The 26,394-nt window shown below is 46.6% G+C and overlaps 1 protein-coding gene across 2 annotated transcripts in view; it reads left to right on the plus strand.

Moving 5' to 3' along the window:
• ttc6 (tetratricopeptide repeat domain 6) overlaps positions 1-26,394 on the plus strand; it is a 649,897-nt gene that overhangs the window by 34,880 nt on the left and 588,623 nt on the right. For both annotated transcript variants that reach the window (XM_086003340.1, XM_086003341.1), the window contains exon 2: positions 25,051-26,092. In XM_086003340.1, the coding sequence (XP_085859466.1) occupies positions 25,073-26,092 (1,020 nt within the window). In that variant the 5' untranslated portion in view covers positions 25,051-25,072. The remainder of the gene's footprint in view (positions 1-25,050; positions 26,093-26,394) is intronic.

Here is a 26,394-nt window from a genome sequence, read left to right on the forward strand (position 1 = left end):
TCCTGTTTCTCTCCTTGCAGCTCTACTTATCATTCCCTGAGCCATGGGAATTGTCAATCTGCTTCCAGGCCATGACCAATGCCACAGTTAGCCAGCTATGAGGAGTTATGCAACATAGCCTGGTGGGGCACACTGTCTAATTTGCTTGTCCTCCTGTGTAGAGATGCCCACCATCTATCCACTGCCTCCTTTTGCAATATGGCCGGATGGGAGCTTAATGGAGCACTGACTAAATCATATGATCCTCTGCTCCAGTGCACAGCACCTTATATTCTTTCTGCTTTGAACATCAGTTTTTGGCCTAAAAACAGAAAATGCTGGAAATACTCAGCAGGTCAGGCAGCATCTGTGGAGAGAGAAACAGAGTTAACGTTTCAGGTTGATGATCTTTCGTCTGATGTTGGGGGGAATTTTAACCTAAAAAAAAGGGTGGGTTTGGAGCGTGGGGGTAGTTAATTGTTAAAAATAGGAATCCCGATCTGAACCCACCTCCAACCCATCCACTTCCAGTTTTAGCGGAGGTGGGACCGGGCGGGCAGCCAATCCGCTATCAGGAGGCGGGATGCCAATTTAAATATTTTAATGCGACTGGAAGCCTCTTTAACCTCCATATTGTTTTTAACTCTAACTTTACACAGCTCATAAAACCCGGTAGTTACAGCAAGGCGAGGACTGCTGGATCCAGGAGGTAAGTGCCTTTATACCTACCTCCTGGACTCCCCCCATGATGATCCTGAGACAAGCCCTGAACCTCCAGTGACCAGACCTGATCTGCTCTACCCTCCCTGTCACCCCCACCCCCCCACTCCCCACCAATGATTTTGAGGCCAGCCCCGATCTTCCGGTGGCTGGCCCCAGTCTGCTCTTCCCTCCACCACCCCCCCACAATGATCCTGAGGCCGGCCACAATCTTCCAGTGACCGGCCCCGATCTGCTTTTCTCTCCAGCCTTGCTTCCCCCCCCCCCCCCGCAATCATCCTGAGGCCAGCCATGATGCTCCGGTGGCTGGCCCTGATCTTCCTCCCCCCACCCGATCCGCCGGAGGCCCCAATCTACTCAGGGATGAGGTCCAGCAGGCAGATTTTAGGGAGCTAGGAAAGAGATTAAAAAGCAGGATCGCAAAGGTAGTTATCTCCATATTACTCCCGGTGCCACGAGCTAGTGAGTATAGAAATAGGAGGATAGAGCAGATGCATGTGTGGCTGGAGAGATGGTGCAGGAGGGAAGGCTTTAGATTCCTGGGACCTTGGGACCAGTTCTGGGGAAGGTAGGACCTGTACTGGCTGGATGGGCTGCACTTCAACAGAGCAGCAACCAATATCCTCACGGGGGGTGGGGGAGGGCTGCAGTTGCTCGTGCTGTTGGGGAGGGTTTAAACTAATTTGGCAGGGGGATGGGCACCAGGATGTAGCATTAGAAAGGAGAAACAAGGTGCCCAAAGGATTGGGAGAGTAAGAAATGGTACGGTATTAGGTGGGGTCAGACTATGAGAGAATACAAGAAGGTCTAAGATCGGTTTACAGTGCATGTGTGCAAACGCATTAATTGTGGTAAATAAAGTTGGTGAGCTGCAGGCACAAACAGCCACAAGGGAATATGATGTTGTGGCGATAAAAAGGGCAGGATTGGGTACTAAATATTCCTGGATATAAGGTGTTCAGGAAAGATAGGGAAGGAAAGAAAGGAGGTGGAGTGGCAGTATTGGTTAAGGAGAATGTTACAGTGCTGGAGAGAGAGGATGTCCTGGAGGGGTCAAGGACAGAATCTATTTGGTTAGAGTTAAGAAAAAATAGAAGAGCCATTACACTCCTAGGTGTATTCTATAGGCCACCAACTAGTGTGAAGGATATAGAGGAGCAAATTTGCAGGGAAACTACAGGGAGGTGCAAGAACTATAGAGTAGTGATAATGGGGGACTTCAATTATCCTAATATAGACTGGGATAGCAATAGTGTAAAGGGCAGAGAGGGGGAAGAATCCTGAAGTGTGTTCAGGAGTACTTTCTTCATCAGTGCATTTCCGGCCCAACAAGGAAGGAGGCATTGCTGGATCTGATTCTGGGGAATGAGCTGGGTCAAGTGGAGCAAGTGTCAATAGGGGAACACTTAGGGAACAGTGCTTATAGTATCATAAGGTTTAGATTAGCTATGAAAAAGGACAGGGAGCAACCTAGAGTAAAAATACTTAATTGGAAGAAGGCAAATTTCAGTGGGTTGAGAACGGATCTGGCACGGGTAAATTGGAATCAAAGACTGGCAGGCAAAACTGTAAACGAAAAATGGGCTGCCATTAAAGAGGAGATAGTTCAGGTACAGTCAAGGTACATTCCCACGAGAGGGAAAGATAGGGCAACTAAAGCCAGAGCTCCCTGGATGACAAAAGAGATAGTGAGTAAGATGAAGCAGAAAAAGGGGGCATATGACCAATGTCAGGTTGAGCATATAAGTGAGAACCAGGCTGAATATAGAAAGTTCAGAGGGGAAGTGAAAAAGAAAATAAGAGGGGCAAAGAGAGAGTATGAGAATAGACTGGCAGCTAACATAAAAGGGAATCCAAAAGTCTTCTATAGGCACATAAATAATAAACGGGTAGTAAGTGGAGGGGTGGGGCCGATTAGGGACCAAAATGGAGACCTACGCATGGAGGTAGGGGGCATGGCTGAGGTACTAAATGAGTACTTTGCCTCTGTCTTTACCAAGGAAGAAGATGCTGCCAAAGCCATAGTGAAAGAGGAGGTAGTTGAGATACTGGATGGGATAAAAATTGATAAAGAGGATGTAGTGTATGTACCTTTAAGAGCCCCTGTGTACTGTAATACCGGTAGTGACCACTCGGGTATATAAGTGAAAACGAAGAACCTAGCCAGAGCGTTTGTGTGGTGGCCAGGTATCGATGGAGACATCGAAGAAATGACCAAGAGCTGTCTAGGATGCCAGAAGGTCCAAAACGCCCCACCACAAGCCCCTCTACATCCATGGGAGTGGCCCTCATCTCCATGGCAAAGGGTACATATCGATTTTGCTGGTCCATTTATGGACTCAATGTTCTTAATCGCGGTTGATGCACACTCCAAGTGGCCGGAGGTAATAAAGATGTCCTCCACCACCACGGAAAAAACCATCACAGTATTAAAGACCATATTTGCCAGGAATGGGCTGCCTGAACAGATCTGTTCTGATAATGGACCGCAATTTGCGTCCGAAGAATTCAGGAAGTTCTTAAAAAACAATGGGGTTAAGCACTACACGTCCGCCCCATACCATCCCGCCACCAATGGATTAGCTGAAAGGTTTGTCCAGACCTTCAAGAAGGCCATAAAGGCCATGGGTAATGAAGACATAAATCTACAACATAAGGTAGATAACTTCTTGTTTGCATACAGGAATGCAACACATGTGGTTACAAACCAAACTCCCGCCATGATGTTTTTCAATAGAAGACTAAGATGCCAGCTGGATTTGATCAAGCCAAACATCAGAAGGGACGTAGAGAACCAGCAATTTCAAAGCATGAATGAAAGGCCAACTAGAACCTTCCAGATAGGTCAACAAGTTTTGGCCCGGGACTACCGTACCGAGAAATGGCAGCCTGGAACTATTTGCACACGACTAGGACCGCTGATGTATACCGTGGACATTGGTGAAAGCATAATAAGGCGCCATGCTGACCAGATCATAGAGTCATCCGAAAAGGGACAACCTACACCACAACTCTATACGCCTAATGATGAAGCAGAGATACCCATAGTATCTACCTCCGATCCAGTGATACTAGAACCAGATGAACCCGACACTGGCATTCAAGCCTAATCGACCTTGCCAAAAGAACCTACTACACCACCGAAAACTACTACACCACCGAGGCGTTATCCGGACCGAGTCAGGAAGCCTCCAGAGAGACTGACTTATAATTGATTAACTGCAGCAAATGTGTAGATTATTGTTCTTGTAAACATGTTAATTAATGATTACTTAAAATGTTATGTACTAATTATCTAAAAGGGGAGGAATTGTAGTGTATGTACCTTTTTAAGAGCCCCTGTGTACTGTAACACCGGTAGTGACCACTCAGGTATATAAGCCTGTGTAGCGTCTTGTATCTTTTAGTTCACCTCCAGACTTTGTTCAGTAAACACCTGTTAAACCAACTCCTGCATTCCGTGTCTCCATTAACACACGGATACAACAGAGGAGGTACTAGAAAGGCTGGCTGTACTTAAAGTAGATAAGTCACCAGGACCGGATGGGATGCATCCTAGGATGCTGATGGAGGTATGGTTGGAAATTGGGGAGGTACTGGCCATAATCTTCCAATCCTCCTTAGATATACAGGAACAGGGATACCTTGCTGCAGCTGTACAGGGCACTGGTGAGACCACACCTCGAGTACTGTGTACAGTTTTGGTCGCCTCATCTGAGGAAGGATGTTCTTGCCATGGAGGGGGTGCAGCGGCGATTCACCAGGCTGATACCAGGAATGGCGGGAATGACCTATGAGGAGAGACTATGTAGTTTAGGGATGTACACACTGGAGTTTAGAAGATTGAGAGGGGACCTCATAGAAGTGTATAAAATTCTGACAGGTCTAGACAGACTGGATGCAGAAGGAATGTTTCCCTTGGCGGGTGAGAACAGAACTAGAGGACATAATTTAAGGATAAGGGCTAAACCATTTAGGACAGAGATGAGGGGGAATTTCTTCACTCAGAGAGTGGTGAACCTGTGGAACTCATTGCCACAGAGGGCAGTGTATGCCAGCTCATTAAATATATTTAAGAGGGAATTAGATATATTTCTACGGGCAAAAGGGGTTAAGGGTTACGGAGAGAAGGCGGGGACGGGATACTGAATTAAAGGATCAGCCATGATCTCATCGAATGGCGGAGCAGGCACGAAGGGCCGAATGGCCTACTCCTGCTCCTATCTTCTATGTATCTATGTATATGGGGGCGGTGCTAGAGGACTGCAGAATTGCAAATGTTTACACCCTTGTTCAAAAAAGGGTGTAAGGATAAACCCAGCAACTACAGGCCAGTTAGTTTAACCTTGGTAATGGGGAAGCTTTTAGAAACGATAATCCAGGACAAAATTAACAGTCACTTGGACAAGTGTGGATCAATTGAGGAAAACCAGCACAGATTTGTTAAAGGCAAATTGTGTTTAGCTAACTTGATCGAGTTTTTTGATGAGGTAACAGAGAGGGTTGATTAGGGCAGTGCGGTTGATGTGTACATGGATTTCCAAAAGGCGTTTGATAAAGTGTCACATAATAGGCTTGCCAACAAAGTTGAAGCCCATGGAATAAAAGGGAAAGTGGCAGCATGGATACGAAATTGGCTAAGTGACAGGAAACAGAGAGCAGTGGTGAACGGTTGTTTTTTGGACTGGAGGAAGGTACACAGTGGTGTTCCCAGGGGTCGGTACTAGGACCATTGCTTTTCTTGATATATATTAATGACTTGGACTTTTATTTTGTTCGTTTATGGGATGTGGGCGTCGCTGGCAAGGCCAGCATTTATTGCCCATCCCTAATTGCCCTTGAGAAGGTGGTGGTGAGTCACCTTCTTGAAATGCTGCAGTCCGTGAGGTGAAGGTACTCCCACAGTGCTGTTAGGTAGGGAGTTCCAGGATTTTGACCCAGTGACAATGAAGGATAGGCGCTATACTTCTAAGTCAGGATGGTGTGTGACTTGGAGGGGAACTTGGAGGTGGTGGTGTTCCCATGCACCTGCTGCCCTTGTCCTTATAGTTGGAAGAGGTCACATGTTTGGGAGGTGCTGCCGAAGAAGCCTTGGCGATTTGCTGCAGTGCATCTTGTCGATGGTACACACTGCAGCCATGTACGCCGGTGGTGGAGGGAATGAATACTTAAAGTGGTGGATGGGGTGCTAATTGAGAGGGCTGCTTTGTCCTGGATGGTATTGAGCTTCTTGAGTGTTGTTGGAGCTGCACTCATCCAGGAAAGTGGAGAGTATTCCATCACATTCCTTACTTGTGCCTTGTAGATGGTGGAAAGGCTTTGGGGAGTCAGAAGATGAGACACTCATCGCAGAATACCTAGCCTCTGACCTGCTCTTGTTGTCATAGTGTTTATGTGGCTGGTCCAGTTAAGTTCCTGGTCAATGGTGACCCCCCAGGATGTTGATGGTGGGGGATTCGGCGATGATAATGCTGTTGAATGTCGCTTGTTGGAGATAGTCATTGCCTGGCACTTCTGTGGCGCGAATGTTACCTGCCACTTATCAGCCCAAGCCTGAATGTCGTCCAGGTCTTGTTGTATGCGGGCATGGACTGCTTCATTATCTGAGGAGTTGTGAATGGCGCTGAACACTGTGCAGTCATAAGAACATAAGAACATAAGAAATAGGAGCAGGAGTAGGCCAATCGGCCCCTCGAGCCTGCTCCACCATTCAATAAGATCATGGCTGATCTGATCCTAACCGCCAATCCACTATCACAGAACCATCTCCTGAATCTAACAGAATTAGACACACGAAATAGGAGCAGGATCAGGCTACACGGCCCCTGGGCCCGCTCCGCTACCCACAGGGCCATGACCGATCCGAACCTAGACTCATGTCTAAATTCCTGCCCGCTCCCCGTAACCCTTAATTCCCTTTACTTCTAGGAAACTGGCTATTTCTGTTTTAAATTTATGTAATGATGTAGCTTCTACAGCTTTTTGGGGCAGCATATTCCATGGACCTACCACCCTCTGAGTGAAGTAGTTCCTCCTCATCTCAGTTTTGAAAGAGCAGCCCCTTATTCTAAGACTATGCCCCCTAGTTCTACTTTCACCCATCATCGGGAACATCTTCCCCGCATCCACCCGATCCAACCCCTTCACAATCTTATATGTTTCAATAAGATCGCCTCTCATTCTTCTGAACTCCAATGAGTAGAGTCCCAATCTACTCAACCTCTCCTCATATGTCCATCCCCTCATCCCCGGGATTAACCGAGTGAACCTTCTTTGTACTGACTCGAGAGCAAGTATGTCCTTTCTTAAGTATGGACACCAAAACTGCACGCAGTATTCCAGGTGCGGTCTCACCAATACCTTGTACAACTGAAGCAATACCTCCCTATTTTTATATTCTATCCCCCTAGCAATGAAAGCCAGCATTCCATTGGCCTTCTTAATCACTTGCTGCACCTGCATACTAACCTTCTGAGTTTCGTGCACCAGGACCCCCAGATCCCTTTGTACTTCAGTACTTTCCAGTTTCTTGCCATTAAGATAATAACTTGCTCTACGATTTTTCCTGCCAAAGTGCATAACCTCACACTTTCCAGTATTGTATTCCATCTGCCAAATCTCTGCCCACTTACTTAGCCTGTCGATGTCCCCTTGCAGGTTTTTTATGTCCTCCTCACTCACTACTTTCCCTCCCATCTTAGTATCATCTGCAAACTTTGATATGTTACACTCGGTCCCCTCCTCCAAATCGTTAATATAGATTGTAAAGAGTTGGGGACCCAGCACTGACCCCTGCGGAACACCACTAGTTACTGATTGCCAGTCTGAGAATGAACCATTTATCCCAACTCTCTGCCTTCTGTTAGATAGCCAATCCTCTATCCATGCCAGAATATTACCCCCATCCCGTGATTTTTTATCTTAAGCAATAATCTTTTGTGTGGCACCTTGTCAAATGCCTTTTGGAAGTCTAAATACACTACGTCCACTGGTTGCCCTTTATCCACCCTATATGTTACTTCCTCAAAGAACTCCAGCAAATTTGTCAAACATGACTTCCCCTTCATAAAACCATGCTGACTTTGTCCTATTAAATTATGATTATCCAAATGTCCTGTTACTGTCTCCTTAATAATGGACTCCAAAATTTTACCTACCACAGATGTTAGGCTAACCGGTCTATAGTTTCCAGCCTTCTGTCTACTGCCCTTTTTAAATAAGGGTGTTACATTAGCAGTTTTCCAGTCTGCCGGGACCTTTGCCGAGTCCAGGGAGTTTTGGAAAATTATTACCAATGCATCCACAATCCCTACCGCCACTTCCTTCAAGACCCTAGGATGTAAGCCATCAGGTCCAGGTGATTTATCCGCCTTGAGTCCCATTATTTTACTGAGTACCACTTCCTTAGTGATTTTGATCGTGTTTAGCTCCTCCCCCCCTTTAGCCCCCTGTTTGTCCAGTGTTGGGATATTCTTAGTGTCCTCTACTGTAAAGACTGATGTAAAATATTCATTCAGTGTTTTTGCCATCTCCATATTTCCCACCATTAATTTCCCGGTCTCATCCTCTAAGGGACCAACATTTACTTTAGCCACCCTTTTTCTTTTTATAAAACTATAAAAACTCTTACTATCTGTTTTTATATTTTTTGCTAATTTACTTTCATAATCTATCTTCCCTTTCTTAATCAATCTTTTTGTTATTTTTTGCTGTCTTTTAAAGTTTTCCCAATCCTCTATCCTCCCACTAGATTTGGCTACCTTATATGCCCTTGTTTTTAGTCGAATACTATCCTTAATTTCTTTACTTAGCCATGGATGGCTGTCTTTTCTTTTACACCCTTTTCTTCTCAGTGGAATATATATTTTTTGGAAGTTGTAAAATAACTCCTTAAATGTACACCACTGATCATGTATCGTCTTACCCTTTAATCTATTTTCCCAATCCACTCTACTCAATTCCGCTCTCATACCTTCATAGTCTCCTTTATTCAAGCTTAGCACACTTGTTTGAGATCCAACCTTCACACCCTCTAATTGAATATGGAATTCAACCATGTTATGGTCACTCATTCCAAGGGGATCCTTTACTAGGACATTTTTAATTAATCTTGTCTCGTTACACAGGACCAGATCTAAGGTTGCTTGCCTCCTGGTCGGTTCAGTTACATACTGCCCAAGAAACCCATCCCTAATACACTCAATGAACTCATCCTCAAGGCAGCCCTGCCTAATTTGATTTGTCCAATTAATATGATAGTTAAAATCCCCCATAATTATAGATGTTCCCTTATTACAAGCCTCAACTATTTCCTGATTGATACTCCGTCCAACAGAGTTGCCACTGTTCGGAGGCCTATAGACTACCCCCACTAGTGTTTTTTTCCCCTTATTATTCCTTATCTCCACCCAAACTGTTTCATTATCCTGATCTTTTGACCCAATATCATTTCTCTGTATTACAGTGATTCCTTCCTTTATTAACATAGCCACCCCACCACCCCTTCCTTCCTGCCTGTCCTTCCTGATCGTTAAATAACCTGGTATGTTTAATTCCCAGGCATTGTCACCCTGCAGCCATGTTTCTGTAATGGCCACAAGATCATACCCATATGTAGTTATTTGTGTCATTAACTCGTCTATTTTGTTACGAATGCTACGTGCATTCAGATAGAGAACTTTCAAAGATGTTTTGTGACACTTAGTTCCTGCTTTTGCCCTTTTTATTACTTTACCTTTTACTCCATACCTTCTGCCCCTTCCTGACATGCTCTGGTTTTTAATTTCCCCACTGCTACCTAAGTCTATGACCTTCTCTGTTGTCATTTTTATTATTTGCTCTCTAGGAACCTCCCCCCCACTAGTTAGTTTAAAGCCCTCTCTACAGCCCTAGTTGTATGATCCGCCAGGACTCTAGTCCCAGCACTGGCCAAGTGAAGCCCGTCCCAACGGAACAGCTCCCTCCTGCCCCAGTACTGGTGCCAGTGTCCCAGGAAGCAAAACCCATTTCTCCCACACCAGTCTTTGAGCCACGCATTTAACTCTCTAATTTTATTTGTCCTGGCCAAATTCGCTCGTGGCTCAGGTAATAATCCCCCTTGTGGTTCTGCTTTTTAATTTGGCCCCTAGCTGCTCAAACTCCCTCAGCAGAACCTCCTTCCTTGTCCTATCTATGTCGTTGGTACCAACATGGACCACGACAACTGGATCCTCCCCCTCCCACTCCAAGTTTCTCTCCAGTCCAGAGGAGATGTCCTTAACCCTGGCAGCGGGCAGGCAACACAACCTTCGGGACTCTCGCTCTCGGCTGCAAAGAACTCTATCTATCCCCCTAACGATACTATCCCCTACCACTACAACATTTCTTTTAACTCCCCCCACTTGAATGGCCCCCTGCTCCACGGTGCTGTGGTCAGGTTGCTCATCCTCCCCGCAGTCCCTGTTCCCATCCTCACAGGGAGTAAGAGCCTCGAACCTGTTGGACAAGTGCAAGGGCTGTGGCTCCTCCAACACTACCTCCTGGATCCCCGTACTTGCCTCACTTCTAGTCACACCATCCTGACCCTGGCCACGGACTCCATCTGAATTAATTAATCTAATTGGTGTGAATACCTCGTGATATACAGAGTCCAGGTAACTCTCCCCCTCCCTGATGTGTCTCAGTGTTTGAAGCTCGGACTCCAGCTCTTCATCAGTCATCAGTGAACATCCCCATTTCTGACCTTATATTGGAGGGAAGGTCATTGATGAAGCAGCTGAAGATAGTTGGGCCTAGGCACTGCCCTGAGGAACTCCTGCAGCGATGACCTTCAACCACCACAACTATCTTCCTTTGTGCTAGGTATGACTCCAGCCAGTGGAGTGTTTTCCCCCTGATTCCCATTGACTTCAGTTTTACTAGGGCTCCTTGATGTCACACTCGGTCAAATGCTGCCTTGATGTCAAGGTCAGTGACTCTCACCTCTGGAATTCAGCTTCTTTGTCCATGTTTGGACCAAGGCTATAATGAGGTCGGGAGCCAAGTGGTCTTGGCGGAATCCAAACTGGGCATCAGTGAGCAGATTGTTGGCGAATAAGTGCCGCTTGATAGCACTGTCGATGACACCTTCCATCACTTTGCTGATGATTGAGAGTAGATTGATGGGGCGGTAATTGGCTGGGTTGGATTTGTCCTGTTTTTTGTGGACAGGACATACCTAGGCAGTTATCCACATTGTCGGATAGATGTTATAACTGTACTGGAACAGCTTTTCTAGAGGTGCAGCTAGTTCTGGAGCACAAGTCTTCAGCACGATAGCCGGTATGTTGTCACGACCCATAGCTTTTGCTGTATCCAGTGTGCTCAACCGTTTCTTGATATCACGTGGAGTGAATCGAATTGGCTGATGACTGGTCTCTGTGATGGTGGGGACCTCAGGAGTAGGCCGATATGGATCATCCACTGAGCACTTCTGTCTGAAGATGGTTGCAAACGCTTCAGCAATGTCTTTTGCACTCACACCATCATTGAGGATGGGGATGTTCATGGACACTCCTCCTCCCCTTAGTTGTTTAATAGTCTACCACCATTCACGACTGGATGTGGCAGGCCTTTGATCTGATCCGTTGATTGTGGGATCACTTAGTCCTGTCTATAGCATGCTGCTTCTGCTTTTTAGCATGCATGTAGTCCTGTGTTGCAGCTTCCCCAGGTTGGCACCTCATTTTTAGGTATGCCTGGTGCTGCTCTCGGCATGCTCTTCTACACTCTATTGAACCAGGGTTGATCCCCTGGCTTGATGGTAATGGTAGAGGGAGGGACATGGTTACAGATTGTGGTGGAATACAATTCTGCTGATGGCCCACAGTGCCTCATGGATGCCCAGTTTTGAGCTGCTAGATCTGTTCTGAATCTATTCCATTTAGCACGGTGGTAGTGCCACACAACATGCTGGAGGGTGTCCTCAGTGTGAAGACGGGACTTTGTCTCTGCAATGACTGTGCGATGGTCACTGCTACCAATACTGTCATGGACAGATGCATCTGCAACAGGTAGATTGGTGAGGACAGGTAGGTTTTTCCCCTCGTGTTGGTTCTCTCACCACCTGTCGCAGGCCCAGACTGGCAGTTATGTCCTTCAGGACTCAGCCAGCTGTGGTGCTACTGAGCCACTCTTGGTGATGGACATTGAGGTCCCCCACCCAGAGTACATTCTGTGCCCTTGCTACTCTCAGTGCTTCTTCAACATGGAGGAGTACTGATTCATCAGCTGAGGGAGGGCAGGTAGGTGGTAATCAGCAGCAGGTTTCCTTGCCCATGTGCCATGAGACTTCATGGGGGTCTGGAGTCAACATTGAGGACTCCCAAGGCCATTCCTTCCCGACGCTATACCACTGTGTCACCACCTCTGGTGGGTCTGTCCTGCCGTTGGGACACGACATACCCAGGGATGGTGATGGAGGAGTTTGGGACATTGGCTGAAAGGTATGATTCTGTGAGTATGACTATGTCAGGCTGTTGCTTGACTAGTCTGTGGGATAGCTGTCCCCATTTTGGCACAAGTCCCCAGATGTTGGTGAGGAGTACTTTGCAGGGTTGACTGGGCTGGGTGTGCAGTTGCCGTGTCCATACTGAAGTCGATGCTGGGTGGTCTGTCTGGATTCATATATAGGCCAGACCAGGTAAGGACGGCAGATTTCCTTCTCTAAAGGGGCATTAGTGAACCCGATGGGTTTTTACGACAATCCGATAGTTTCATGGTTACCATTACTGATACTAGCTTTTTATTTCAGATTTATTTAATTAACTGAATTTAATTACCCCAGCTGCCGTGGTGGGATTTGAACTTATGCCTCTGGATCATTAGTCCAGGCCTCTGGATTACTAGGCCAGTGACATTACCACTACACTACTGTTCCCACTTGTGTGACAGGGCACAATTTTAAAATTTGCAGATGACACAAAATGTGGAAGTATAGTGAACAGTGACGTGGGTAGTGATAGACTTTAAGAACACATAGACTGGCTGGTGAAATTGGCGGACACGTGGCAGATGAAATTTAACACAGAAAAGTGCGATGTGATATATTTTGGTAGGAAGAGCGAGGAGAGCCAATATAAACTCAAGGGTACAATTCTAAACGAGATGCAGGAACAGAGAGACCTGGGGGTATATGTGCACAAATCTTTGAAGATAGCAGGGCAGGTTTAGAAAGCAGTTAAAAAAGCATATGGGATCCTGGGCTTCATAAATAGAGGCATAGAGTACAAAAGCAAGGAAGTTATGATGAACCTTTATTAAACTCTGGTTCGGCCTCAACTGGAGTATTGTGTCCAATTCTGGGCACCGCACTCTAGGAAACATGTGAAGGCCTTAGAGAAGGTGCAGAAAAGATTTACAAGAATGGTTCCAGGGATGAGGTACTTCAGTTACGTGGATAGACTGGAGTGGCTGGGGTTGTTCTCCTTAGAGCAGAGAGGGTTGAGAGGAGAACTGATAGAGGTGTTCAAAACCATGCAGCATCTAGACAGAGCAGATAGAGAGAAACTGTTCCATTGGTAGAAGGGTCGAGAACCAGAGGACACAGATTTAAGGTGATTGGCAGAAGAACCAAAGGCGACATGAGGAAAAACTTTTTTACGCAGCGAGTGGTTAGGATCTGGAATGCACTGCCTGAAAGGATGGTGGAGGCAGATTCAATTGTGATTTTCAAAAAGGAGTTGGATAGTACCTGAAGGAAAATTTTTTGTAGCGCTACAGGGAAAGGGCAGGGGAGTGGGACTAGCAGAACTGCTCTTGCAGAGAGCCGGCACAGGCTTGATGGGCTGAATGGCCTCCTTCTCTGCTGTAACCATTCTATGATTCTATTCTATGATTCTATCTTCCTTCCCCCCCCCCTTAAATCCTACAGAGGCCCAGATCTTCCTTGTTACCTCTCCTGATCCTAGGGAGGCTCCAATCTTCCTTCTCTCTTCCCCATCCCCCAAAAACTATGGAGGCCCTGATCTTCCTTGTCCCCTCTCCCGATCTTATGGAGGCCCTGATCTTCCTTGTCTCCTCTCCCGATCTTATGGAGGCCCTGATCTTCCCTGTCACCTCCCCTGATCCTATAGAGGCTCCAATCTTCCTTCTCTCCTCCCCACCCCCAAATACTATGGAGGCCCCGATCTTCCTTGTCCCCTCTCCCGATCTTATGGAGGCCCTGATCTTCCTTGTCACCTCCCCTGATCCTATGGAGGCTCCAATCTTCTTTCTCCCCTCCCCCCCACCAAATACTACAGAGGCCCTGAACTTCCTTCTCACCGCCCCCAGCCCCCGATCCTACGGAAGTCCTGATCTTCCTTCTCCCCCATGCCTGATCCTCCGGAGGCCGGCACCAGGCCCCACCCAATCCCTCCCTCCCTTCTCCGTGCGGCCTAGTGCCGCAGGCCTACCCACCTGGAGCCAGGCAGCCTCTCCATCTGGCTTCTGATACAAATCAGGCCCTGCCATTTAAGTCGGCAGGGCCTGCGGGAAACCCATTCTCCCGGGTTTCCCGCCCGCATTAGTGCCCCCCCTGCCCCCAACCCGCCTTCCCCATGAAAATCCAACCCGTTAACTCTGCTTCTCGCTCCACAGATGCTGCATGACTTGCTGAGTATTTCCAGCATTTTCTGTTTTTATTTCAGATTTCCAGCATCCACAGTATTTTACTTTTGTGTCAGTTTTTGGCCTGTGGCGCAAGACTTGTCATTTCATTTAACTTTGGCTTGATACGGTAAGGATGGGATTATAACACGTTCCTGCTCAGCCATCTCACACAGATCCTGATATATTGTGTATCTTCTATCAAAATGTTCGAAGGAAACCCACCTGCTTTTAAAACTCATCATCCCAGAATTATTGAGGCAGCAATAGCCTTTGTTGTTATGTCTGCCTTTTCTTATATCCACTCCGCTGAGAAGATTGAGGAGACACTTTTGATCAAAATCCATGATGGCCCAAATCTCTGCTAGTATTCATCCTCACTTCAACCCAAAGAACAAATGGATATGGAAATACAAACACTGTGGAAAAAAGAACATGCCATTGGTCATTATTACTATTATTAAAGCCTGAATTATTGTGGCGAGCTAGCTATGAAACCTTGAACATTGGTGTAATGGGTTTATATACTTCTGCCAGATGGACTTGTGACCGCCAAAACTGAATTTGATGTATTGAACCATAGCTACTTAATTGCTGAACTGGGAAAAGCACGTTATTGTAATCTCTCAAAAGTTATCCAAGGGGATGGAATTATTGCTTGGGGCTGCTAATGATACAGTACTACTGGGCACTAGACCATAACAGAAGTCATGCAACATAAATTAGAAAATAACTATTCTCAGCATCTCAGCAAGCAGAGGCAGCTTGAAGAATATCTTTGTTGATTTTAGTGATATATCCGCATAGTGACCTTTTGTTATCAATGCTTCACCTGTACTTGGTTACAAGGCTTCACCGTCTATCGGACATCCCATGGGCTAGCTAACCAGAGCTATCTGTGTCACAGATTTTTAAGAAGGGCTCACCATTAATGACAGTGGAGTTTCTCAACCTTTCCCTGTACTAAACTCAACATCCCTGAGCATGTAAAATGAAGGGGGGGTTGGTGGGGGTTGGGGGCGGGGGGGGGGGGCGTTGGCGGAGGGGAGTCCAGTCTTTAAAGATCTGGGCTGGAATTTTCACATTGGAGAGCGGGAGGGTTTGGGAGCGGGTTGGCGGTTAAAAGCGCAGAAATTGATAGCGCGTTGGGAACCCGCTGACTTTCGCCTTTCATTGGGGTGCATTTCGAGGCGTGCCACGGATCTGCTCGGGAGAAGTGGGCTAACTGCTCGTTTACAGATCCTTAACGTCAGGTTTGAACTTTAACTGGTTGCGCACGGGATTCACACACCTCGGGAACCTCGCCTGTGAAGGGGAGGCAGAAATTCAGTGGCCATTGTGTGAGTTCATTAAGTGACAGCTGGAAAAAGCACATAAATGGTCACACCTTGCACCGGCTTCCTTGCCTAAGAGAAAGGCTCTTGCTGACTGTAATGTTATCTTATATCGTAGTATTAAGAGGCTTACGAGTAGATATCGTTGAGTACTCTTTATTAGGTCTTGAGTCAGTGCCAGCTCGTGTAGTACTGCCGCATGGCCAAGATGGCTTTCTATTTATCCAACTGCCGTCAAGCAGCTGTCTTTACAACAGCTACCGTCAAGCAGCTGTCTTTACTACAGCTACAGTTACCTGTACATCTTTCCCCCTCAACGATGACATAAACAGTAAACACCATAACATAACATAACACATGGAACACATATTAACAACATATAAAAACATATAAAAACAGTCAGTGTAACTACTATTAATTACTATTAACAACATGTAAAAACTGTCAGTGTAACTATACCTTGCAATAACTGCCGGTACATATAAACACTACCCACACCCAGAAGTCCATTAGCTGTTTACAGTCTTTCCCTTGTCTACAGGTCGAATCTAACGACAGGCTTTCTGGTGCGCTTTGACCTGCGTAGCTGAACGGGTATTTGCTGGGCCAACCCAGTTGTGTCCATTAAGTTCATGTCTGTACCACACGGATCCCTTGTCTCATTGTCACCCCTGTGTACTTCATCACTTTGTGGCATTGCCCTCGTCTCCTCGTCACTCTGTCGGATTTCCATCATCAGCTCATCCTCTCTGTCCTCCTGCGGCTCAGTGGTTTTCAGTAGGTGCCTCCTGTTTCTGCGATACACATTGCCATTTTCTGTCATGACACTGTATGACCTAGGGGCAACCTGTTGTAGAACGGTGGCTCTTTGATTCCATGACCCAGGCCCTTCAATGCGAACTACATCCTTCTCCTGTAGAGGCACTAGTGCAGTGGCTGTGCGGTCATGGAGTGTTTTTTGTTTCCGCTGAAGTTTCCGGGCCTTGTCTGCCCATACCTCATCTCTGTGATCAGGTGTGACATGCCTGGGAAGTCGAGTACGGATTTTGCGACCCAGTAAGCGCTCAGCTGGAGACTTGCCACTTTCCAGCGGGGCCGCCCTATACGACATCATGGCCAGATATGGGTCAGTGTTGCTGTGTGCTGCTTTCTTAATAGTCTTTTCACAATCTGCACCCCCTTCTCCGCTTTTCCATTGGCTTGAGGGTAGAGCGGGCTGGAGGTTACATGCTTAAACTCATACTCTGTAGCAAACGACTGAAACTCATGACTGGCATAGGGAGAGCCATTATCAGAGACCAGAGTTAGAGGGATGCCCTGCCTGGAAAAGATTGACTTCAGGTGAGTTATCACAGCTCTTGACGTGGTGCTGGGTAGGAGAGCAATCTCAGGATAATTAGTGTAATAATCAATAACTAACAAATAGTCTTTTCCTTCGTAGTGAAAAATATCAGTTCCTACCTTTTCCCAAAGTTGTGATGGGAGCTCTGTGGTAATGAGGGGCTCTTTTGTTTGCTTGTAGTGATACTCCTGACATGTAGCACACTCACTGATCATCTGGTCAATATCAGAGTTCATGTTTGGCCAGTAGAGTGCCTCACGTGCTCTCCTTTTTGACTTTTCCACACCCAGGTGCCCTTCATGTATCCTGTTAAGCATTTCTCGTCGCATAGAGATGGGCACTACAATCCTGTCACACTTAAGCAGTAGTCCATTGACCACAGAAAGCTCAGACTGAATATGATGATATTGTTTACATGACCCTTTCTTCCAACCCTCTTGAAGATTTCCCATCACTTTCCTCAGAACAGGGTCCTTTGATGTCTCTGTGGCTATCTTTGATAGTTGTTCCTGTGAGGCGGGCAATGTTGCATAGACCATATCCACACGAAGGTCCACATCCTCTTCTGTTTCACTGTTTTGTGTGGCATGAGGCGCAGCCCTGGATAGTGTATCTGCAATGAACATTTGTGTCCCTGGCACATATGTGAGCTCAAAATCATAACATTGTAGTCTCATCATTAGGCGCTGTATCCGTGATGACATGTCACACAGATTATTTTTTTGCGATCCTTAGCAGTGGCTTATGGTCAGTTTCTAGGATAACCTTGGGAAGTCCATAGATGTAGGTATGAAATTTTTCACACCCAAATGCCAAGCCCAGGCACTCCTTCTCTATTTGCGCATAACGGCACTTTGTAGCCGTCATGGAGTGTGACGCATATGCCACTGGTCGCCATTCGCCTTCATCTTCCTGTAGAAGGACAGCCTCTAATCCATCCTTGGAGGCATCTGTGGACACTTTTGTCCTCTTTTCAGGGCAGAAGAACTTCAGTAGGGGTTCACTTGCTAGAATGTGTAGCAGCCCCTTCCATTCATTCTCATGTTCATGTCCCCATTGGAACTCTGTCTCTTGGTGCAGCAGTTTTCTCAAGTGAGCGGTTTTCACTGCCAGATTTGGAATGAATTTCCCTAGGTAATTAACCATGCCAAGGGCCCGCTGAACCCCTTTCTTGTCCTTCGGTTTTTCCACGTCATGTATGGCTTTTACCTTTGACTTGTCTGGCTGAGTCTCTTCTGCAGAAATCTTGTCCCCGAGGAATGTGATTTCATTGACGCTGAACTGACATTTGTCTTTATTTAGTTTGAGTCCATACTGCCGTATCCTCTGAAGTGTTTTTTCCAGTCTGGTGTCGTGCTCTCCCTGAGTGGAGCCCCATACTACCAGATCATCCACATACACATGCACACCATCCAGGCCCTCGATGATTTGCTCCATTGCTCTGTGGAAGATTTCTGGGGTGGAGCTAATGCCGAAGGGCAGGCGCTGGTAAGAGTATCGACCAAACGGGGTGTTAAAGGTGCACAGCTTAGTACTCTCTTCATCAAGTTTCAGCTGCCAGAATCCATGCGAGGCGTCCATCTTGGAGAAGAATTTTGCACCTGTCATTTTGTTGACTATTTCCTCTCTCTTTGGGATTTGATAGTGTTCTTTTTTATATTAGCATTAAGGTCCTTGGGATCCATGCAGACACGCAATTTATCAGTCTTTTTTGAATTGATGCAAACCATGGAATTTACCCAGTCAGTCGGTTCCTCAGTCTTCTTTATGACACCTAGGGCTAGATTTTCAGTTGCTTGCGCCAGCAGTTAGCGCCTTAAGAGAAGTGATTTTCGGGCGCTATGCGTGTAGCGCCTGGGCGCAGCGCAGTTTGCGCCCCGCCCCAAATTAAGTTGCCCGTTAGCGCCGGCGCAAAGTTTAGCGGCCGCCCGGATGCGCGCGCAGAAAATGACGTCACATCCTCGTGCAACGCCCTTTGGCCGCCCCGAATCCAAACTTCAGTCGGACCGCCCCATTGTGCGCCTGGCGTCCAGAGCGTTTGTAAAATGGAACGCAACACACCCTGGGGAGCGCAAATTAAAGGGCACTCGTACAAAAGGCACTCTGCATGTGTTGTGTGGAAGTAAGCTGTGTGTTGTTCTGAACGGTCTATTTATGTTTCCGGGCACCAATCATTATTCCTCCTCCTCCTCCTCCTCCTCCTCCTCCTCCTCCTCCCGTTTCACCCCAGACTTTGCATTTGAAAAAAATACATGCACCCTTCCCCTTTAAGAGCTCACTGGCACCAGAGTGTCTGCCGTGCGCTGCGCCCGAGCTCGGGTGTTGCGCTCTCCACCGCCGGCTTAGCGCCTAAAGATACTAGTGGAACGCCTCTTTTAGCGCTCCACCAACCTCTTAGGGCGAAGCCACTGAATTTCCGGCAACGGGGCGCTACTTTGGGGCGGGCGATAACTTCGGGCGGGCGCTAAGCTTAGCGCCCCAAAACTGTCTATACTGAAAATCTAGCCCCTAGTCCCTCCATGCGGTCTAGCTCTTTCCGCAGTTTCTCACGGAGGGCCACCGCAACTCTCCTGGGTGCGTGAATCACAGGTTGTGCGTCATCTCTCAGTTTGATGGAGTATGTAAAGGGCAGTGCTCCGATACCCTGAAATACATCCGCGTACTTGTGTGTTATAGCATCATCATGCTTTATATTTGTACTGTCTTGGGGGGCACTCTGCACACAGTTCAGTTCATTAATAGTATAGACTCGTTTTACCAAGCCCAAATCCGCACATGCCTTATCCCCCAACAGTGACTCATGTCCTTCAGGCACTATAACAAACGTCAATGGGTGAATGCGATTTTTTACCTTAACATTCAGCCTACACGTTCCTTTTGTTTCAATACTTTGTCCATTGTACGCCTTCAAAGCCACTGTCTTGTTCAGTATTTTTGGTCTCACTTTGAGATTCCGTGCATCACTCCAGCTTATGAGGTTTGCCTTAGCACCCGTATCTAGCTTGAAGGGAACAATGGTGCCATTTACCAGCAAGGGGGCTATCCAAACTTCAGTCTTTAGTCCTATGGAATGTACTTCCTTTTCCATATCTTTACCCTGTTTTAAGTCATTTTGCACCATTCCAACATACAAAGTCTCCGATTCCGTGTCTTCAGTCTCAATAGCATGCACTGTCTTTTTACCTTCGGTTTTCTCTTCCCAAAAGCACATTTTAGCAAAGTGATTCCTGCCTTTACATTTTGCGCAGTTCTTCCCATAAGCCGGACACTGTCTTGCCACGTGTCTATTGCCGCACCGTCTGCAATCATATGGCGTCATAGTCCTGAACTCTGTGCACCCTCTTGTGTCCCTTCTGTGTACTACATCCACTGGTAGGTTGTCCAGTCCCAGCGCTCTCACGCCCGTTGCTGCAGTTCTCCCATTGAATTTTTGCGTGTGCATGGCTGAGAGTTCACTAGCATGACATTTTTACTGCAGCATCCAAAGTTAAGTCATTGTCCCTAAGCATTCTCTCCCTCACCTTCTTGTCAAGTATTCCGAAAACGACCTGATCGCGTATCATCGATTCCTTCAAGTCTCCAAAGTTACATGTTTGTGCTTTTGTTTTTAAGTCCGTCAGAAAAACATCAAAGGATTCTCCTTGCTTTTGCCCGCGGGAGCGAAAAACAAATCTCTCGAACGTTTCATTCTTTTTAGGTGTGCAGTATTTATCGAACAAATCTATCACCTTGTCCAGATCATTTTTGTCACCTTCAGCTGCGAGCATAAATGTATTATACAGCTCGATTGCCTGTGAGCCAGCCACTGTTAGCAACAAAGCTACCTTACGTGTTCCAGAGCTAGCTGTGGCGTCGATCGCTGTGAGGTAGAGAAGAAAGCGTTGTTTGAATTCGCGCCAATTTTCGTCCAGATTTCCTTCAAGTTGCAGGCTAGCCGGTGGTTTTATCCCTTCCATTGTTGTGGTATGCCCGTATCATGCGTTTTATAAATCCTGGTACCATGTAATGTTATCTTATATCGTGGTATTAAGAGGCTTACGAGTAGATATCGTTGAGTACTCTTTATTAGGTCTTGATTCAGTGCCAGCTCGTGTAGTACTGCCGCATGGCCAAGATGGCTTCCTATTTATCCAACTGCCGTCAAGCAGCTGTCTTTACTACAGCTACCATCAAGCAGCTGTCTTTACCACAGCTACAGTTATCTGTACACTGACATCATTTTGTGCAAAGATTTAGCTTTCAGGAGTTTGCTGGTGATTTCTGCAACCTCTGAAGCCACTCTCACCACATTGCTAGTCACTCTCAGTACGTTGGAGGGTTGTGCGTCTGATCTCCACTTTTCCTGCCATCTATTAGATCAGCATGGGTGCCGCCTATCCTGTCTCACCTTGGACCTCAGAATTGGACCAAGATGAGCCCCAGCACCAACAACACCAGCCACACCAGCAGCTGCAGTAGCAACAACACCAGCAACCTTCTCCTCACTGACCTGATGCTCCACATGAGAGAGGGGATGAGACAGGTGTGCACCATGCCGGAGGCGATACCCCCAACACAGGGTATACAGGCAGCAGATGAGCTACCTGGACATGACTGAGCAGCAGTGCTTCAGGAGGCTCAGGCTATCACGCCAGGTCATCACAGACATCTGTAGCTTGCTGGAACAAGACCTGCTGCCCAGAGTACCTGGTGGGCATGTCTTACCAGTGGCTGTCAAACTCACTACAGCCCTTAACTTCTTTGCCTCAGTCTCCTTCCTGGGATCTGCAGCAGAGATTTGCAGAACCTTGCAGTCGGCCATCCACAGATGCATCACTCAGGTGACCGATGCCATGTTTCACAAGTCAGCTTTGTGAGCTTTGCCACTGATGAAGCCAATGTTACTGAGCGGGCGCTTGGCTTTGCGGCTCTGGTTGACTTCCCACAGGTGCAGGGCATCATCGACTGCGCACATGTGCCCATCAAAGCACCCGCACATCACCCAGGAGTGTTTGTGCACCACAGGGGCTTCCACTCTCTCAATGTGCAGCTCCTCTGCAACCATAAAAAAGATCATCATCCATGTGTGTGCCAAATTCCCTGGCAGCTGTCATACTCTTTCATGCTGCACCAGTCCACCCTCCCTCAGCTCTTTGCACCTCCAAACAGACTTACTGGCTGGCTGCTTGGAGATGAGGGCTATCCACTGAAGACGTGGCTCATGACACCTTTGAGGAGGCCATGTACTGAGGCTGAGGAGTGTTATAATGAGAGCCACATGTCCACCAGATGTGTCACAGAGCAAGCAATCGGCATGCTAAAGAAGCGCTTCAGATACCTTGACAGATCTAGATGAGCCCTTCAGTACACACCAGCCAGGATCTCCAGAATGATTGTCGTATGCTGCGCGCTGCACAACATCGTGCAGCAGCGAGGATTAGAGCTGCAGGAGAAGTAAGGCGCAGAGCACACAGTCTCTTCAAAGGAGGAGAAGGAACAGGTAGAACACGAAGAGGAGGACGAGGAACCTAAGGTGGAGATGGCACCAGCAGTGGCGCACATTGCTGCCCGGGAGACCTGGGATGGCTTCATAATGGGCTGATTTACTTAACTTGCACCAGTGTACCCATATGGCCCCCAGATGCTGTACCAACTTCACCACCCCAATAACAACGCCACAAAGCGGTCCTACAATGACCAAGCCATGCCTGTCACTCAAGGTTAAGTAATATCTCCCCATTCAAAGCCACTTCCCAGGTAGCAGGCAAAAATGGACAAGATGGGAATGTAGTGTAAAGAAATAAATTTATGTGCGCCATAAATAAATGGAACAGCACATCGTCGCCATCGCCTGCGAGATGGTGGTGCTCATGTTGGAGATAGACTCCTCCATTCTCTGTACAGTCACACACATCGCAGCTGGAAAAGCTGTCAGAGCCTCGCACATTTGTTGCTGCTCCTCCAAGATCACCCTCTTTCTCGACGGCCCCCGAGGTTCAGCATCTGCATGCAGCTGAGCAGAGCTGGGAGCATCCTGTGCCCTTTGGCGAGGACTCGTCACTGCTGTCCCTGTCTCCACCATCTGCTCTTGCTCACTTGTGATCTGTGAGACACCAGGTGACCACACTAGTGTATGTCTCGCTGGACTCACCGAGGTATGCGTATCTGTGCTGCTGCTGGGTGCGCATGGGTCTGGTGATGACGCACCCTCAGAGACTGCAGCTTCCTCTGAGGAGTCATCCTCCTCCGGCTGGACAGTGGGGGCGGGGGTGGGGTGCGGTGGTGGTGGGGGGCACTTGATGGACCTATGGGAGAGTAAAGACATGAATTAGAAATGTAATGATAAGAATGCGTGATGTTACCATTATGCACATGATATTTCTCTGGCTGCTGACATCAAGTCACCATGAGTGACTGTTGTATGCCATGTGGCAGTATGATATTTAATTCTGTCACCAGGTTGCTGGGAGGGCCCCCGCTCTCCATCTCCCACTGCCAGCAGCTCTGCAACTCCAGTGATTTGCAGCACCTCCTCCTTTGGTGTACATTGGAGGGCCACCTCTGGTTTGTTGCCTCTCGTTGTTGTTTTAGGCTCTCTTCTCCTGCAAGGAGGAAAAGAAGAGCACTTTGAGTGAGAGTGATGGAATGAGTGTAAGGAAGAGATGGGCTACATCTGTAGAGGGTGACTATGAGGGAGTGGCGTGACATTGCCAAATGGCCTCCTTCTGTGGCGTTACTTCCTATGATTACATTAGGATGAGGGTGAGTGTCAGTGGTAGTTTGGCAGATGGGGATGTGAGTAGGTGCATAGCGAGTGAGTGATGGATGCACCTTGCAAGGTAGATTGGTGTGAAGATTGCTGTGCAGGAGTAGGCTTGGGAAGGCATAGTGATGGGGTTGGGGTGGCACGCACATCAGGATGTAGTTGAATATGGCATTGCACGCACCTTTCCTGACCTCATGAGATCATTAAATCTTTTCTGGCACTGCATCCAGGACCGCTTTACTACATCCCTGCTGCTTACCTCCTCTACGATCTCTAGCCATGCCCTCTTGGTGTCTCTGGCTGCTCTTTTGCACCCATTCCCAGGGAACATGGTCTCCCTGCGTGTGCTGACTCCCTGGACCAGGACTTCCAGCGAGGCATCAGAGAAACTGGGTGTAGCTTCCTGTCACTGTGACTCCATGTTTGCTTGGACCCACACAAATTTCTGTGACATTGAGCAATTGCCACCTCTCCCAACCACCTTTATGTCTCCTCCATCAGCCTTCAGCTGGGATGTGTGCAAGGCTCCTTTAAATATCTGAGCTGAAAATGAGTCATCGGCGACATCAGCAGACCCGCTCCATTTAATTGGGCCGGGAAACCTGCATGACTGTTTCAATTGATGTAATTGAGTTAACCGCGCAGTGCCGAAAGTGCTGTTTAAAAAATTTGAGATGGTGACCCGCTACGCGGCCCATATGCACCCGCCCCATCTCTCAGGTAAAGATTCCGGCCCTAGTTTAACTAAGGTTGACTCGTTTACTATTTGCATCTGTAGCCAAATAAATAAAAAGATTTAAACCATTTCAATAGGTTTAGTATCCATTTTCAAACCAAGTTTAAATTCTAACTTGAACAGATATCATCTACCCCTTGACATGTTTGAACATAATTTTTAAGTAAAGGGAAATTTAAACATTTAAATGTCGGTGTCATTTCAGAAAAAAGAACACACAATGGCCTCCTGTTTCTTGTTTCCTCAATTGACTTCGTGGTATCTAACCTCCTGTGATTGAAATTAAATGAAGATGGCCTGAAATACAATGCTAGAAGGGGTAGTTACATGCTACATTCAGAATTAATTCAGAAAAATTCTTTAAATTTTTTCTTTAATTTGCTGTAATTACCTTTATTTGTGTGGCGGTTACTGTAATTTGCAGAATAAGAGCAGCTAAAGGCGATAACTGACGTTTATCTAGTTTGGTGTGTCTAGTTTAGTTTTGAAGCTGTCGTATACTTATTATGTCAGTGTCTTACAGGTGCACAAATAATGTAGACAAAGTATGTACAGTGCAGAATTAAATGTATGGCTTCTATCCCTCCAGATCTATAACATCAACTCCTAAAATGTCTGGGACACAGAAATATTTGGTTTCACATGACTCTGAGGAAATACAAGAGCTGGACGGTTTACATAAGAAATCACAACCAGACTTTCTCCATTTCAGACAGACATCGAGTACTGTGCTCCCAACAGCAGGAAATCCTGTACAAGAAAAGTTTAATCAGACAACTAACAGCCCTGTGCAAATATCTGAAGATACACAAATAAGCAAGATTTCAAATAATAACGTTGAAGATAACTCTCGGGTACTGATTCAAGCAGCTAAAGCAAACCCTCAGAAAAACAAGAAATTAGTTGTTGATAAAGGACATAAAACTAGTAAAAAAAATTTGGTGGGATGCACAGAACTGCATGAACTAGATGGTAGCAAACAGGCTGTTTTCAAATCAGCAATAGCTCCAATTGCTGGTACAGCTACAGGTTTATCTATGACAAAGAGGCCTGAACCACCACCAAAACCTAATTCTTTAAAACACTTTGGTACGTTGAAGTCTTCTAGACCACAAACACCTACTTCTGTTACTGAAAAGGGTAAAGTTTCTGCTTCGAGCAAAAGATTGCATACTCATAATATTAAAACTAGCAGTAAAAGCGATGGAAGAAGTAACACACTCTCTCCATATACAACCAAACAAAATAAGAAAAAGAAAAATCTCAACACATCCCCTTCTCCGACTAAAGAAATATCATCAGATGATACAGGTGTCCTGCTCGATAAAGAAGATAGTGCTCATTCCATTCATTCTCAAGGTGTGAGGTCTGCTTCAGAACTGCTGGAAGAGGCTAAATATCTAGCAATGCCAGACGCACCAAAAATATATGAAAGAAACTTCCAACTGAGCAAGCCGGAGCAGTCTCTGACCGCACCACAGCAAACATTTACAGCTGAGGCAAAATCTGTTGATGAAATCATTGCTTCACTGCGGTCTGCTAGCCACATCACCTCCCCGTCTGCTTCAGACCAGAAGATCAAAGGACTCTTGGAGAGAGTGTTTGGCTACAGTCATAGCAGTAAAAGTGAGGTAGGTGAACCATAACAGAGTGATACTTTCTATTAGCTGAAAGTTGAATGTCATAAAAGATGTAGTTTTCCAAAATTACAGTACAGTTTGTTGTTACAACTTACTAGACAAAACCAACAGCTGAAAGATGTGATGAGTCTAGTGGCTTTGAAACACTGAAATAAATTGTAGATGTGGTACAGTAAGTGTGTTATTTGGTTCTTTATGCTGTATATGACAAATACAAATACAGTATGACATCAGAATTTTGAGGAAGGTATAATTATTTAGCTTTCTGTAACTGATTAAGGTACTGTCAACAC

Source organism: Somniosus microcephalus, chromosome 12, assembly GCF_052327205.1.
Source record: "Somniosus microcephalus isolate GS21.2 chromosome 12, FLI_Smic_1.0, whole genome shotgun sequence".
Lineage (NCBI taxonomy): Eukaryota > Metazoa > Chordata > Chondrichthyes > Squaliformes > Somniosidae > Somniosus > Somniosus microcephalus.